This window comes from Toxotes jaculatrix, chromosome 15 (genome assembly GCF_017976425.1).
Source record: "Toxotes jaculatrix isolate fToxJac2 chromosome 15, fToxJac2.pri, whole genome shotgun sequence".
NCBI classification, from domain to species: domain Eukaryota; kingdom Metazoa; phylum Chordata; class Actinopteri; family Toxotidae; genus Toxotes; species Toxotes jaculatrix.
In genome coordinates this window covers 1,157,500-1,170,545 of record NC_054408.1, presented here as the reverse complement: position 1 = coordinate 1,170,545, position 13,046 = coordinate 1,157,500, and the positions used below count along the sequence as shown (strand labels likewise).

The 13,046-nt window shown below is 46.7% G+C and overlaps 1 protein-coding gene across 2 annotated transcripts in view; it reads left to right on the top strand.

Moving 5' to 3' along the window:
* The window catches only part of htr2aa (5-hydroxytryptamine (serotonin) receptor 2A, genome duplicate a), a 37,435-nt gene that overhangs the window by 16,329 nt on the left and 8,060 nt on the right, over nucleotides 1-13,046 (top strand). For both annotated transcript variants that reach the window (XM_041056747.1, XM_041056746.1), the window contains one exon: nucleotides 8,877-9,077. In XM_041056747.1, the coding sequence (XP_040912681.1) occupies nucleotides 8,877-9,077 (201 nt within the window). The remainder of the gene's footprint in view (nucleotides 1-8,876; nucleotides 9,078-13,046) is intronic.

Genomic DNA, 13,046 nt, shown 5'->3' with positions numbered 1-13,046 from the left:
CGACCAAACTGTCAAACGTTCATCACGACTGCAGCGTCAGCTGATGGATTTGGTGTGAACTTTTTTTCCTTAAGATACGTTTTAATGACTGTGCTGAACGTTCACTGTGGAACAATAACTGCTCTTTAAATGAATGAAGTCATCACACACACACACACACACACACACACTCAGTCCGTCCTTCATCTGTGATACAGCTGCTCTTCTCTCAGTCAGTATCAGGCTGTTATTTAGTATTCAGAAGGTTGTTGGACCACTGGCTGTGATTCTCAGGCTCTTTCTGACTGTACGTCCTCATTGTCCTCCTGTCTTCGCACTGAAACGCAGGCAGCTGGTGCCACGTGATAAACATCCTCAGACCAGAGCAGGTGAGGTGGGAGTTCTGGCTTCAAGTCTTTGAAATGTCTTTAAACATGTGTTAGATGGAGTCCAGCGGTTGGTGGCGTGTAGGTCTGTCATCAGATGAGGGAGCTGACTTACACAGATTACAGATATGTGGTGAAGTGTAAATGAAAATGTCTGAGATTACATCTGTAAATTGGGCCCCAGTCTCTTGTTTTATCACTGACATGTTGAATCAGCAGAACCTCGAAATTTACTTGTACCTGTCTCCATAAAGCTGACGCTTTTCTTCAAAGGAAGGTAAATAAATAACACGATGAATAAAATAAACACCTAGAGGGACACGTAGGCTCTGAGGTGAGTTTTGAAGTCAGGGATTCTACTGACTGAGTCCAGTGTGGTAACCCGTCCCTCCACTGTGGATCGCACAGTGAACAGGTTTGGATGGAGATTTCCTGCCTCGCAGCAACAAGTCATGGTTCATTTGCAGATCAGAGTGAATGAGAAGGCTCATACACATGAATTAGGGAGTTGAGGCAGGTGGGCGCTGTGCTCCTGGCCACTCTGCAGGGGATCGTTAGTGGCTTGGCCTTAACGTGAGCAGCAGCAGAGACGTGCGCTGGTTGGAAACCAGCTGACTGTATAACACTGAGGATAACACTGTATAATAGTGTCAGACATTCGTCTGCTGCTCACTGCATTTCGTTGCTGGTGCTCTTCTGATTTCTGTGGCCCTGCCTCACAAACACTCTCAGACTCGTTGTAGAGGATTTATTAAACTAATAAACTGTATTCGAACAATTTTCTTCTTCTTGACAAAACAGAAATATAAATAAGCCAGAACGAACAATCACCCGTGATTAAAGAGGATTTACACTGCTGGCTCCATTAAAGCCGATTTAAAAGGTTGAACAAGATGTCCATCAAACATTTTACTACAGGTTGTTTCAAAGTCTGAGGACTCTAAGTGCACAGATAAAGTCCTCCATTTGCCCGTAATTTACATACTGAAATTTGTTAGCATTCAGCAACAACACATCCCAAGAGCCTTAGCCTTTGGCACCCTGTCAAAGCTGCTGAAGAACAGAGCCACAGAATACAAATTGTGCTTCTGATACAAAGAGATCTGTGGCTGCTTCACACAGAAAGGAAAACAGAAAGAAGCCGAGCTGACGAACTGAGACACAGAAAGTCACAGAAATCAAAAGGGCATCAACAGCCATCACCGAGGAGAACGCTCCACAGCCTGACAGGCTCATCTGGATGTACTGAAGGATTCATATTGTAAAGGAGCTCGTGTCAACGTGGCGATGATGTGTGTGACCAGCTCATGGTGTTTGGACGCCAGATGTCACTCCCTGAATGTCAGGGGTGAGACTGATCCATCAGCAGCCACTGGACGTTTGCCATGAAACTCTGAGCAGACGTTTATTCCAGCATGTTCCCCTGAGGATGAATCCCACTGACTTTGTTGACCCCTTCACTCTTCTAGTGCCACTTTATGATTCTGAATGCAAAGTCTCAGCAGTGACTGGATGGATTATTATCACCTTCCATAAGCTTTAGGAAGCTTTCATCACACAAAATCCAAATGATGATCATTCACTTGACCTGTATCCAGACTTTGTTTATCCAGACTTTGTTTATCCAGACTTTGGATACACTCTGCTCCACACTCACACAGTCACACACATTCACTGCTGACGACCGAGCACCTCCACTGAAGCAGCTGAGAGTCAAGTGCCAAGTGCGTCACTTTCTTTGTGTTGATGTGATTTCACATCTTGTTTTGTTTTTGTGTTGGAGTAAAAAAGACAGTCTAAACTCAGTAAACTGGCCTCGGACCTCTGAACTGTCTCCCACATCTCAGGTTTTGTTTTGTTGTCAAGTTTTATTTTATTTTATTTTATTTTATTTTAGTTGACTTTACACAACAACAGACCTGAACCTGTGAAAAATCAGCACAAATTCCTGCAGACAATTCTGAGTAAAACCAATGAGCCAGTGACGAGTTGTGTCACATGACTCCCACACGCCATAGAAGTGGCTCTTGTATAAGCTGCGCTGCTTGTAGCTGTTAGCAGTTGTTTAGCTTCTTAGTGATGAGGAGACAGTGTCCCTCTGCAGACGTGTTGACTTGTCGTGGCAGGAAAAGCTCTGGTGTAACGTTAATGATGGCTCTGTCCCACTGAAGTGTCCCAGTGAGCTAATGTGCACATGGTAATGGTTAGTAACACGCAGGTTAATAATATTATTTCAGGTTCATTTAAAGAAATGCATCCGAGTGTACTGGACTGGTCCTGACTGGGTTGTGTTGCAGTTTTAAAGTCTGGTGGTTTTCTGTATTTTTCTTATTGAATCCCATTAAAAGCCTGATGCTTCTGAATCAGTCCCACACCGACCGTCCTGCTGCCCCAGATCTTTCAGTCTGCAGCAGGAACCAGTGGGCTCAGAGCCTCAGACGGTGGAGGGAAGTCAGATCAGCTGCTAGCTCGGGATTTGTTGACGTTGAGCCATAATCTTCGTCTTTCATCAGTTTCCTCTGGTGCTCATGTAGCTGTGTTTCCCAGGTAGAGGAAATGTTTTCTTTCTTTCTCCACTTTATTTATTGGCTGCTTCCTTTCTGTGTCGATATCTCAATCCCTTCTCTCTTCTTTCTTCCCTGCTCTCGTTCTCATTAATCATCTGCATTGTTTGCTCTCTCCGTAGCTGCCATCATCATTTTGTTATTTTGATTTCAGCTTGCTGCCTGGATGTGAACTCACAGAGAAGATGGCACTTTGGCAATTTGCCTGCCTCCTCTCTTCACACCCGGCTCTCTGCTCTCTATTGTTCGGCTGCCGGCGTCCCTCCCTCTCGTCTCTGGTGCTGTCATACAGCAGCCTCAGGAGACCGAGCGCTCTTGAAAACTAACACAATCAACTTATTTTATCACCAAAAACATACTTTGGATGGAACCGTGGCAGCAATTACTGGCACTTCCCACCCAGCTGAGACTGTCTTCCAGCTCGGAGAGGGAACAATTAGAAAATATATTTGCAGCTGAGCATCCTCCTTCCTGATTCCTGGAAGAAGAAGCACCTGAATGTAAAGCTGCTTGGTAGCTGAGTCAGGAGCCTGGAGCAGTGAATATTCAAGGCCACCACCACAGCATTGTTAGGGGAGTTCTCTCTGTCCATTGTGTGAAATCCAAATTAGCGGGACGTGTTCTGAGATACGTCGCTAACCAACAGACAGGCAGGTGAAAGGTCACCTGAAGTTTGCCAAAGTAAAAAAACAGAGAAGAGACAGGTGAGAAAACGTTTGACAGCAGCCTCATTGAACCGCTCGGTGGTTTTGTCTCACAGCTTACAGCAGTGACATCAATCACAAATCGTGAGCCTTTAAAATGCATTTGTTGTCAGGGAACAGCAGAACGTTAGCAGAACGTTAGCAGAACGTTAGCAGAACGTTAGCAGAACGTTAGCAGAACGTTAGCAGAACGTTAGCAGAACATTAGCTCACTGCTGCAAACTGTGTGTAGTGTTGACATTTGGCCCCAACACTTCATGAGAATCAGATCAGTTCATCTCATCGTTTTTTTTATGAAAATCTATTTTCAGCCTTTTTTCATCTTAAATAATTTGTTTTCAAGAACAGTTCAGTTCTAAATGAGTGTGAGGAACGCTTTGATCTGAACACATTCAGAGAGGAGTGACTGTGTGTGTGTGTTTGTCTTCATCTTTGTTCCACAAACTCTCCTCCTCCTCCTCCTCCTCTCTCTCTCTCTCCAGATTTCTGTCGTTTCCCTGCTTCTCTTTCATCAGATCAACCTTCCTCTGCCCTCCTGGGAACTCATTTTCCTTCTCTCCATTTCCACTCACTCGTCTTCTATCAATTATTTTCTCCTTTCTTTGCTTTTGAAAGTGGTGCACACTGGGCCATGGACGAGGCCGTCTGTAACCCCCCCCCCCCCGCCTCCCTTCTCTTCTTTTCTTAATCAGGACTCAAAAACGAAAACGTACCTGGAAACACCTGTGTGGAAAAACAGGAAACAGTCACTGGAACATTTAAACTCAGTTTCATTATAAATACTTTCCGTTATCAAACCAACATTTTATCTTCGTAGTTCCTTCTGCAGCTCACGTTGAATGATGGCACCATTATTACTTTTGGGAGAGTAGAAAATTTAGTGTTTAATAATTGATCTTTTGATTTTGGTTGTTGTGCAGCAGGTTGGACTGTGAGCTACGACTCATTCGTCTCCGTGTTGTTGTACCAGTGTTTATGTTTAACCAGCTGAAACACTCCTTTGTGTAGGAAAGAGTCAGCTGTTGACCTGCAGCCGGTTCATGTTCCAGGTAAAATTCCCAGTGAGTCAGTGAGTTCAACAACAAACACAGAGGAAAACACAATGAAAGCTCCAGACACACAGACGTGTTGGGTTAGCTGGGAGCTAAAGGTACAAAGGTCCTCCTGCTCTGTTTGTTGTTGCTGCTCATGGCTCCAAACCGCTGAAACCTCCGACATGACAGCCATTGTGGTGAACAGTCCGCAGCATTCAGTGGGTGCAGTCACCCAGATTTAACCTCCCCGAGGGACGACGGACGGGATCGAATCTCTTCATGTCCGTGTCCATCTGCAGCTCTGCTCCCCGGACACCACATCAAACACCTTAACGGTTACACGATGAAAACACAGAAACCATCCTGCAGACAAAGACAGAGGGAAACCGATGTTCCTGCTAACAAGCAAACTCAGACACAGATTCCACTTTATGCTGAAACTGAAATATAACAGATAATAAATTCTTTTTCTGGTTCCAGCTTCTCTTATGTGACCACTTTATACCTTTGTCAGCTGAGGAGCTTTTTCATTAGTTCTTAGACAAATAAAAATTAGATAACATTAACAGGATGTTTTGAATGTTTTCAACCCATAAGACGTTTGGGGTGTAACTGTAACACAGCGACTTCCTCAGGCTGCTTTGAACAGGAGGGACCCTGAGCGTCTTCTCTCTGCATCGTCTCACAGATTGAACCCTGCTGCAGAGCTGACTGGCTCTAATTGGTGTCAGGTACCGAGAAATAATGTTCGAGTCACAGCCTCTCTCCTGTGGCCTGACTCCTCTGAAGCTGTCGAGGTTTGTTGGCTCGGGGCTCTTTGAGAAGAACAAGGCAGAGGTGGCAGCACCAGAGCATGTTGAGTGTGAAACCACAGCGGCAGGTTCGCGAAGACGGCTCTGTCTGCAGCTTCAGACGTGGGAGCAGAGAGTCACATCTCAGCAGGTCCTGTGGGTCTCTTCAATTGTTTTCTCTTCTGTGTGTGAGTGTGAGTGTGTGTGTGCGTGTGTGTGTGTGTGTGCGTGCGTGTGTGCGTGCGTGCGTGTGTGTGTGCGTGTGTGTGTGTGTGGGGAGTAAAGAATTTCTCTGCGAGGAATAATTCACTGTGGTTCCAGGTCATCGCCGTCAGAGGCCGTGGAGTCGTTAATAATGTGGTGCTTCTCTGCTCTCTGTGTGGCTCTCTGCAGGAAGAACCAGACCAGGTGATGCACGGCGTGGTACACTGACTTTGAACAGATTCCCTCTCATCACTGCAGCCAGTGGTTTCAGTGAATGTGAGAATCTGAGTGTAGAGGCTTTGAATGAGCGTGACACGGGGGATCAGGGATAGTGGGCACACTGTGACATCTGAGCTTTAAAGTGAAGCTGAAACTCAAAAAGCTGAAGCTACGTTTTAAAGTTTGCTCACAAAAAAAATAAAAACCGGAGTGAAAAATAGCAAAACATCTGAAAAAGTCAAAACATCACAAAAAGGATAAAACCCACAGTGAGACTCGGTGAATAGACACTGATGTATGTGAAGCATGAAGAGAGGAAACATCAGAGGTGTGTGGAGCGATGAGGAGACCGTAACCTTCCTCATATGAACACATGAAGCATCATGGTTTCACCTCATCTCGGGTCCTCGTCTTCTGCACCTTCAGCCTGTCAGCTCAGAGTCACATCACAGCTGTAGTGGGTAGAAACTTGTGTTGAAACTTGTGTCTTTTGATGATTTTCTGGAAATTCTGTTAAATTTCAGGTTGTGAAATAGTTGAACTCTAAGCTTCAGGTCTCTGTTTCAGCTGTGGATGCACCGTGGACATGCAGGGACTTTGAGACACAGGGATGGACACTGCAGTAAACTGTACGACCACAGGAAGCTGAGGCTGAACACATGATTTTTAACAACAGTCATTCACTCAGTTCATTTTCTCTGAGTTGAAGCGGAGTGATTGTCCTCTGTCCACCTGAAGCAAGACGGAGAGGGAAATCAGGCAAAAGACTAAACATGGACTGAAACGAAACTGAAGGAGAGAAGAGAGAAGCTGAGCTGAGACTAAAGACAAATGAAAGAGAGAGAGAGGACAAAAACAACGTGATGACCATCGGAGGACGGTGAAATGAAAAGAGGATAAAACCAGAGAACAGGAGCATCTGAGGAGGAGGACGAGGCGATAGCTGAGAGTCTGGTGGTGACCATGGTGACGTCGAGCGGCATGGATGAGTCATCGCCTCCTAAATAATAAAAGCCTGGATCATCTCGTCCCTCACCTGCTGAACGGAGGGAATGACAGAGGATCAGGAGGGAGGGGGAGGAGGGGGGAGGAGGGGAGGTGCGTAAACGCTCCATCCTGACCCTGGATATGATGCAGACGCTGGTGATGATCTGCCTCTGACCCCCTCAGCTCCAGGTCTATTTTTGGCGACGCCCTCAGGTGGATCCTGGGGAGACGGCGACACCTCAGCAGTGAGAAATCTGTCCGTTAACAGACAGCTGCCGTGAGACAGAGCGGCGGTATAATAATAATAATTATTATTATTATTATTATAATGTAAATAATTTGTTTATGTGCTTTAAAGACAGATTTACATAAATACTGTAAAGTTCTGTTTCCTGCAGCCTGAGCGATAACATCACAGCTTCTGTGAATCTGACTCATAGCTGGAATCTTGTAGGTGAATGATCTCGGCTTCAGTTTCCTCATCAGAGCAAAGCTCCTGTGAGCGGTGACCTGCACCACCTGCACCACCTGTACCACCTGTACCACCTGTACCACCTGTACCACCTGCACTCGGCTCCATCTGGGTGTTAGATGTATGGACACAGGTCCGAGACCTTAGCCGACCCGACTGGACCGAGCAGAATTCGTGCACGGCCTGACTCGTGTACCAGGTCTGGTCTCGGGTCCTCAGAACCAAGTGGACCCCTGAAGACCTCGGCTTAAGGCTCACGCCACATTTGACTGTAATGGAAACAGCTTTTCAGGCGTCGGCACACCCATCCCTCCAACTGCTTCTCTCCTGCTGTGTCAGAAATATTTCACTACGTCGCTGAACACGATTCATTAAATCTATTTTTAAATCAGACAGTAGGTTTTTCCTTATAGAGAAATTCTGGTTGTTCCTTTTCTTTTCCTGGTTCTCAGCCTCTGACTCCCCCCGGATGCTTCCTGTGATTTTTAATACTCTGCACCTGTGTAATTCCCTTTGAACTGCCTCAGGTGAGGAACGGCCTCTATAAATGAACCTGTCTCGCCTTGATGCATTCAGCATAAAAAGCATATCTGCCTCCATTCACGTTAATATTCAGAATACTGTGTAATGGAATTTTCATCAGCAGCAGAGTGGTTTCATGACCAGTTCAGAGGCCTGTATTTAGAGATCAGCCATGTGGGAGATGTGCTTGTGTGTGATGTGTAGGTGAACATGTGTGTGAGTGTGTTTACCTGGTTCCAGCCTGTGCACCTGCCCTCTCTTTGTTTGCTGAGCTGTGTTTTTGGTGCATCACCACAGCCTGTGGATCAGTGGGACAGGAAGCAGAAACCCACTGGATGTGGGACTGGATGTGTCACCCATCAAAAAAAAACTGCTCCATATCAACCTGTAAAATAACCTGAGAGAAAATGACCGAATTCCCAAACATGCTGAAATATCAGCACACGTGTTCAGTTCATCATCATCATCATCATCGTCACAGGTCTCTGCTCCACTGGAAAAACCAGAGAGCCTGCACATTCACCAGTAACAGACTGGGACTGGTGATTTAGGCTCCTCATCTCAGGGGGAAGGCCACGACAACGTGCAGGCTCCTGTCCGGTTTATTTATAGCGCCTGTTTCCAGAGTTACTGCTGCTCCTCAGCTGACGTCACGCCCCTTTGAATAATACCTGCACTGAACATTTAGCTGTGACTTAAAGAAAAATGTTTGAGTAGAAATAAAATGGAAACCTGAATTTTCTGTCCAGCTGATGGATGATTGGCTCTTCGTCCTGTAACTCGAGTGTGGGTGTGACCACAGAGATCATCAGAGATACTGTTTGTTCCAGTGTTTGATTGGCAGCTCTAAAGCCAGCCTTTTGAGAGGGCTGTGGAAAAGCATTGTGGGAAATCAGAAACTACCAACATCAGTCGATGCACACCAACCAAAACTGTCCTCACTGATTCAACAGGTATTTTACTTTTTATGTCCTTCCCTTCATCTTTCCATCATCCACCCGCCCCCTCCCACAGATTACGGGTGGCCCCTCCCATCTGACCTTTGTCCCATCTGGATCTACCTGGACGTCCTGTTCTCCACAGCATCCATCATGCACCTCTGCGCCATCTCTCTGGATCGATACATCGCCATACGAAACCCGATCCACCACAGCCGCTTCAATTCCCACACCAAGGCCCGCATCAAGATCATGGCAGTGTGGACGATTTCAGTGGGTAAGGACGCACACACACACACACTCACACACACACTCACACACACTCGCACACACACGCACACACACGCACACACACACACGCACGCACGCACGCACACTCACGCACACTCGCACGCACACACACACGCACGCACGCACGCACAGACCCGCACACGCACACTCGCACGCACACACACTCACACACGCACGCGCACACACACACTCGCACGCACGCACACTCACACACACACACACTCTCACACACGCACGCACACTCACACACACGCACGCACACACACAAACTCACACACACACGCACGCACACACACACAGACCCGCACGCACACACACACACACGCACGCACGCACGCACGCACACACAGACCCACACGCGCACACACGCACGCACACACACTCACACACACACGGTGTTGTATCATCTTTGCGTGTTGGAGAATTTATATTCGCATCATCAGATTTTGTTTTTGAATAGAGAGCGAGCACTGGTGAGACGCTGGCTCGCACAGTGAGTGTTGCATCATGGGTTCATCGTGACCTCGGTGTTTTTCTTCGGATCAGTTTACAGTGAGTCTCTCAGAGTTAGAGTGTTGGATCTGCAGGAGTCATGTGACTGGTTTCGATGGATGGTGAATATACTGTAAGTCTGTGATCAATTTAATTTAAAGATCCTGTTGAACTTGCAGCAGTTTGGAGCTGGTTCAACTTGAATGTCGGTTCTTTAAGTCTGTAAACAGACAAAGTGAACGTGGGAGAGGCCACAGTGAGACAGGAGACAGGAGGAGGAGCCTAACCCAGCTCCTCGTGAGATGCAGTTTTACTGTGTGCAAGACACAAGTGACGTTTATGTCTCCATGTAATTTTTACGGAGGCGAGGGAACAATCAGGTCCTGATAATTGGCTTCTGCCTGCCTGGCTGATATCCAGCTGCTCAGGTCAATGGACCTAGATGAGCAGGAAATGTAATGATGGGGCTGCAGACGAAGGCCTGAAGCCGCGCGGTGGGAGGGACGAGCGCCGAGCAGATTGGCTCTGCACGGCCGTTATTTACACTCGCTGGGTGAAAACGAGAGGAAAATGAAGAGCAGAATGAAAATCGTGCTTTTCACTTTCAGCTGATAACATTTCAGCGAGCAATCTGCAAAAACAAAGCACCCGTTACTGTTTGGCTGCAGGTGAATTATCCAGAAAATGTTCTACTTTCCCGTCATAACCAAGTTGTTTTTCTGGTTATTAGTCGGCATGCTTTCACTCTAAGCTAATTAAAATGAGAAATGCAAGTAAAGAGCTGACTTCTCTCCAGGTGGCAGCGTGCCCAGCCCGGAGATCTGATCAGACGGCAGGAACATTACAGCTCCACGTCAGCGCTGGTTGGTTTCCTTATGATTTACAGCAGACATAAGTGAGTTACTCTGATTTTAGAAGATAAGAGACAATATGAGCAGAGTCTGTTGAGCAAATGTCAGAAGTACAGAATGAAAGCAGAGGAAAGTTACTCAGGGAGAAATGTCACTGGATAAATTTCACGGCACTTTTGCAGGATTAGATTATTGAATGGGCCGATTGTTGTCTGCAGGTGAAGCAAAGAGGCAGAACACGATGCTCACAACCACAACAGACACAAATTCACCACAAACAGTCCCAGAATGAACAGAGAGACACAAAACGACCGCAGCGAGACATAAAATGAGCTGATGGACGGAATGATGATGAGCTGCTGAAACCAGTTTAAATATCAGAGTCTGTCTCGGAGATAAAAATCAAACCACAACATCTGTGAGGACAGGTGACTCATGTGAGACACCACGGAGCGAGTCGCAAAGCTTCACACATCATGATTCACTAAAACTGCAACCATTAGATAAAGGGAGGTTTAGACCTGATCGATGTTTCGCTGCTCGAAATTCACCAACATGAAGGACGGAGACGGTCAGGGAATAAAATGTCTCATGCATTTTTTGTGAATAACAAGACACACACACACACACACACACACACACACACACACACCACAGTGACCTTCACATGTCTGCTTCTTTTCGCCTGAACCCTTTTTTAGGGTAGAAGCACAATGAAATGTTCTTTTTGCATGAGCTGCTAAACTCTGTGAATACTTTCATATTAGATCCTCTGCTGAGCATCTTCACACTGGCATTGTTGTTGTTGTTGTTGTTGTTGTTGTTGTAGAATGTTGGATTATGGTTAGTATCTCAGTCAGGTTCAGTCTGCAGGATAGAAACTGGACTTGTGGTCCCTCGTGGACTTGATTAATCCTCATCACTCAGGGACTTCCCAGGAACAAGCCCACTGTTGGACCGTGTGTTAATGTTAATACACAGTGGGATTAAAATGAATCCACTGAAGTCTGAAACTTCACGGACTGAAAACAAAGCTGTAATCTGTTTGGAGTGAGTTATCAGCCTTGTTTAATGGCTCTGAGCTCGTCCTCGACCCTGAGCCCTGTGTTTGCTTCCTGCTGCCTCCACTTCATTAGCTCCGTCGTTCTGCGCCGTGGCTGCACAGAGCTAATTTAGCCTGCCTTCCTACTCCTGATCCAAAGCATGATAGTCGGGCTTCGCTCATCATTTACTTTCTTGTCCCAGTACATAAATGCAGTTATGTAATTTCTCTGAGATCTGGTTTGAGCTTCAGCCGTCGTCTGCAGTGAAACACTCGGCTGATGGTGATGTGACTGAACGAGGAAGCGGGGCTGACATAACCAGCTACAGGGAACTGAAAATCAAATTCATGGTTAGAACATTCATCCATTCATTTAACAGGGACAGTGCACATTAATAAACTCTGCTGTAAACATGCCACAGTTAACCAAAGGGCTATCTGAACACATGATGCTTAGTCATCCTGAGTTCTTTTATTTTGATGAAAACGTCTCCAGACGCTGCTGGTTCTGTCAGGACGTGCGTGGACAGAGCAGAGACGGTGTGTCCCTCGCCTCAGCAGGTCGTCAGCTCTGAGCCTCGAGCTCAGACACACACTGACGTGCTGTTTCGATGGTGTTTCAAGTTTGTTTCTACAAAAATCCACTTGCAAGGTGCTAAGAACAGTTTACAGGCTGGAAGGTTAGCACACACACAGGGCTGGTTACTGTCTCTGTCAGGTTACTGACACAAACCCTGGAGTTAGACAGCAGTGTTCTGCTGTCAGGCTGAGGAGCTGTAAACCAGCACTGTCCCTCTTTAAATGGTCCCTGATCACAACTGTGATTCACTACACTGAAGCACATGAAACCAAAGCAAAGCTGGAGACTGGCTGGACGGTGGGACGTCCGTCTGAGAGCCTCATTCTTTGTAAAACACTCAGCAGTAAAATGCACAGTTTGAGCTGATGGACAAAAACAGCAGCATGTTCCTTCGATAGCTCAGTTAGTTCCAGAGCAGTGTTCTCTGGTCGGTTCTGGCAGAGCAGCCTGGTTCTCTCTCACATGTTCACTGAGATCCTCTGCTCCCTGCGAGCGTTGGGTTCAGCTCCCAAACACTTTCTGTTTTGCAGTTTTTAACATGTAAATGCAAATAACTCAAGGCTAAAAAAAAAAAAAGCTGTGCTGTGATGCAACCGAGCTGAAGCTCCACAGAGCCGACAGGAGGATGAGCTGAATAATGTGATGTCAGCGTGGCGGGCAGCAGGTCCCGCCCTCAGGCGGGATCACAGCGGGCCAAGCACGCCTCAGTGCGGCGCTACGCTGTGCCGCCCACAAGCCCAATGAGATTATTGCAGGGTTTACTTATTATCTTTAATTTAAAAATTTTATTCACACACACCGCCTCGGTTTTCTCATCGGGTTTGTCAGGAGGAGGAGGAGAAAGCAGCGTTTGGCTTCCGTGTGGGAGCGCGGTGGCTGGCGTTAAGTCAGGCCTGCTAATGTTCCTGCGGTGAGTCGTGGTTACGCTCTGATCTGATTGGACGTAACATCAGGACTTAAGAGGAGAGGGGGTGTATGTGCACGCACCGG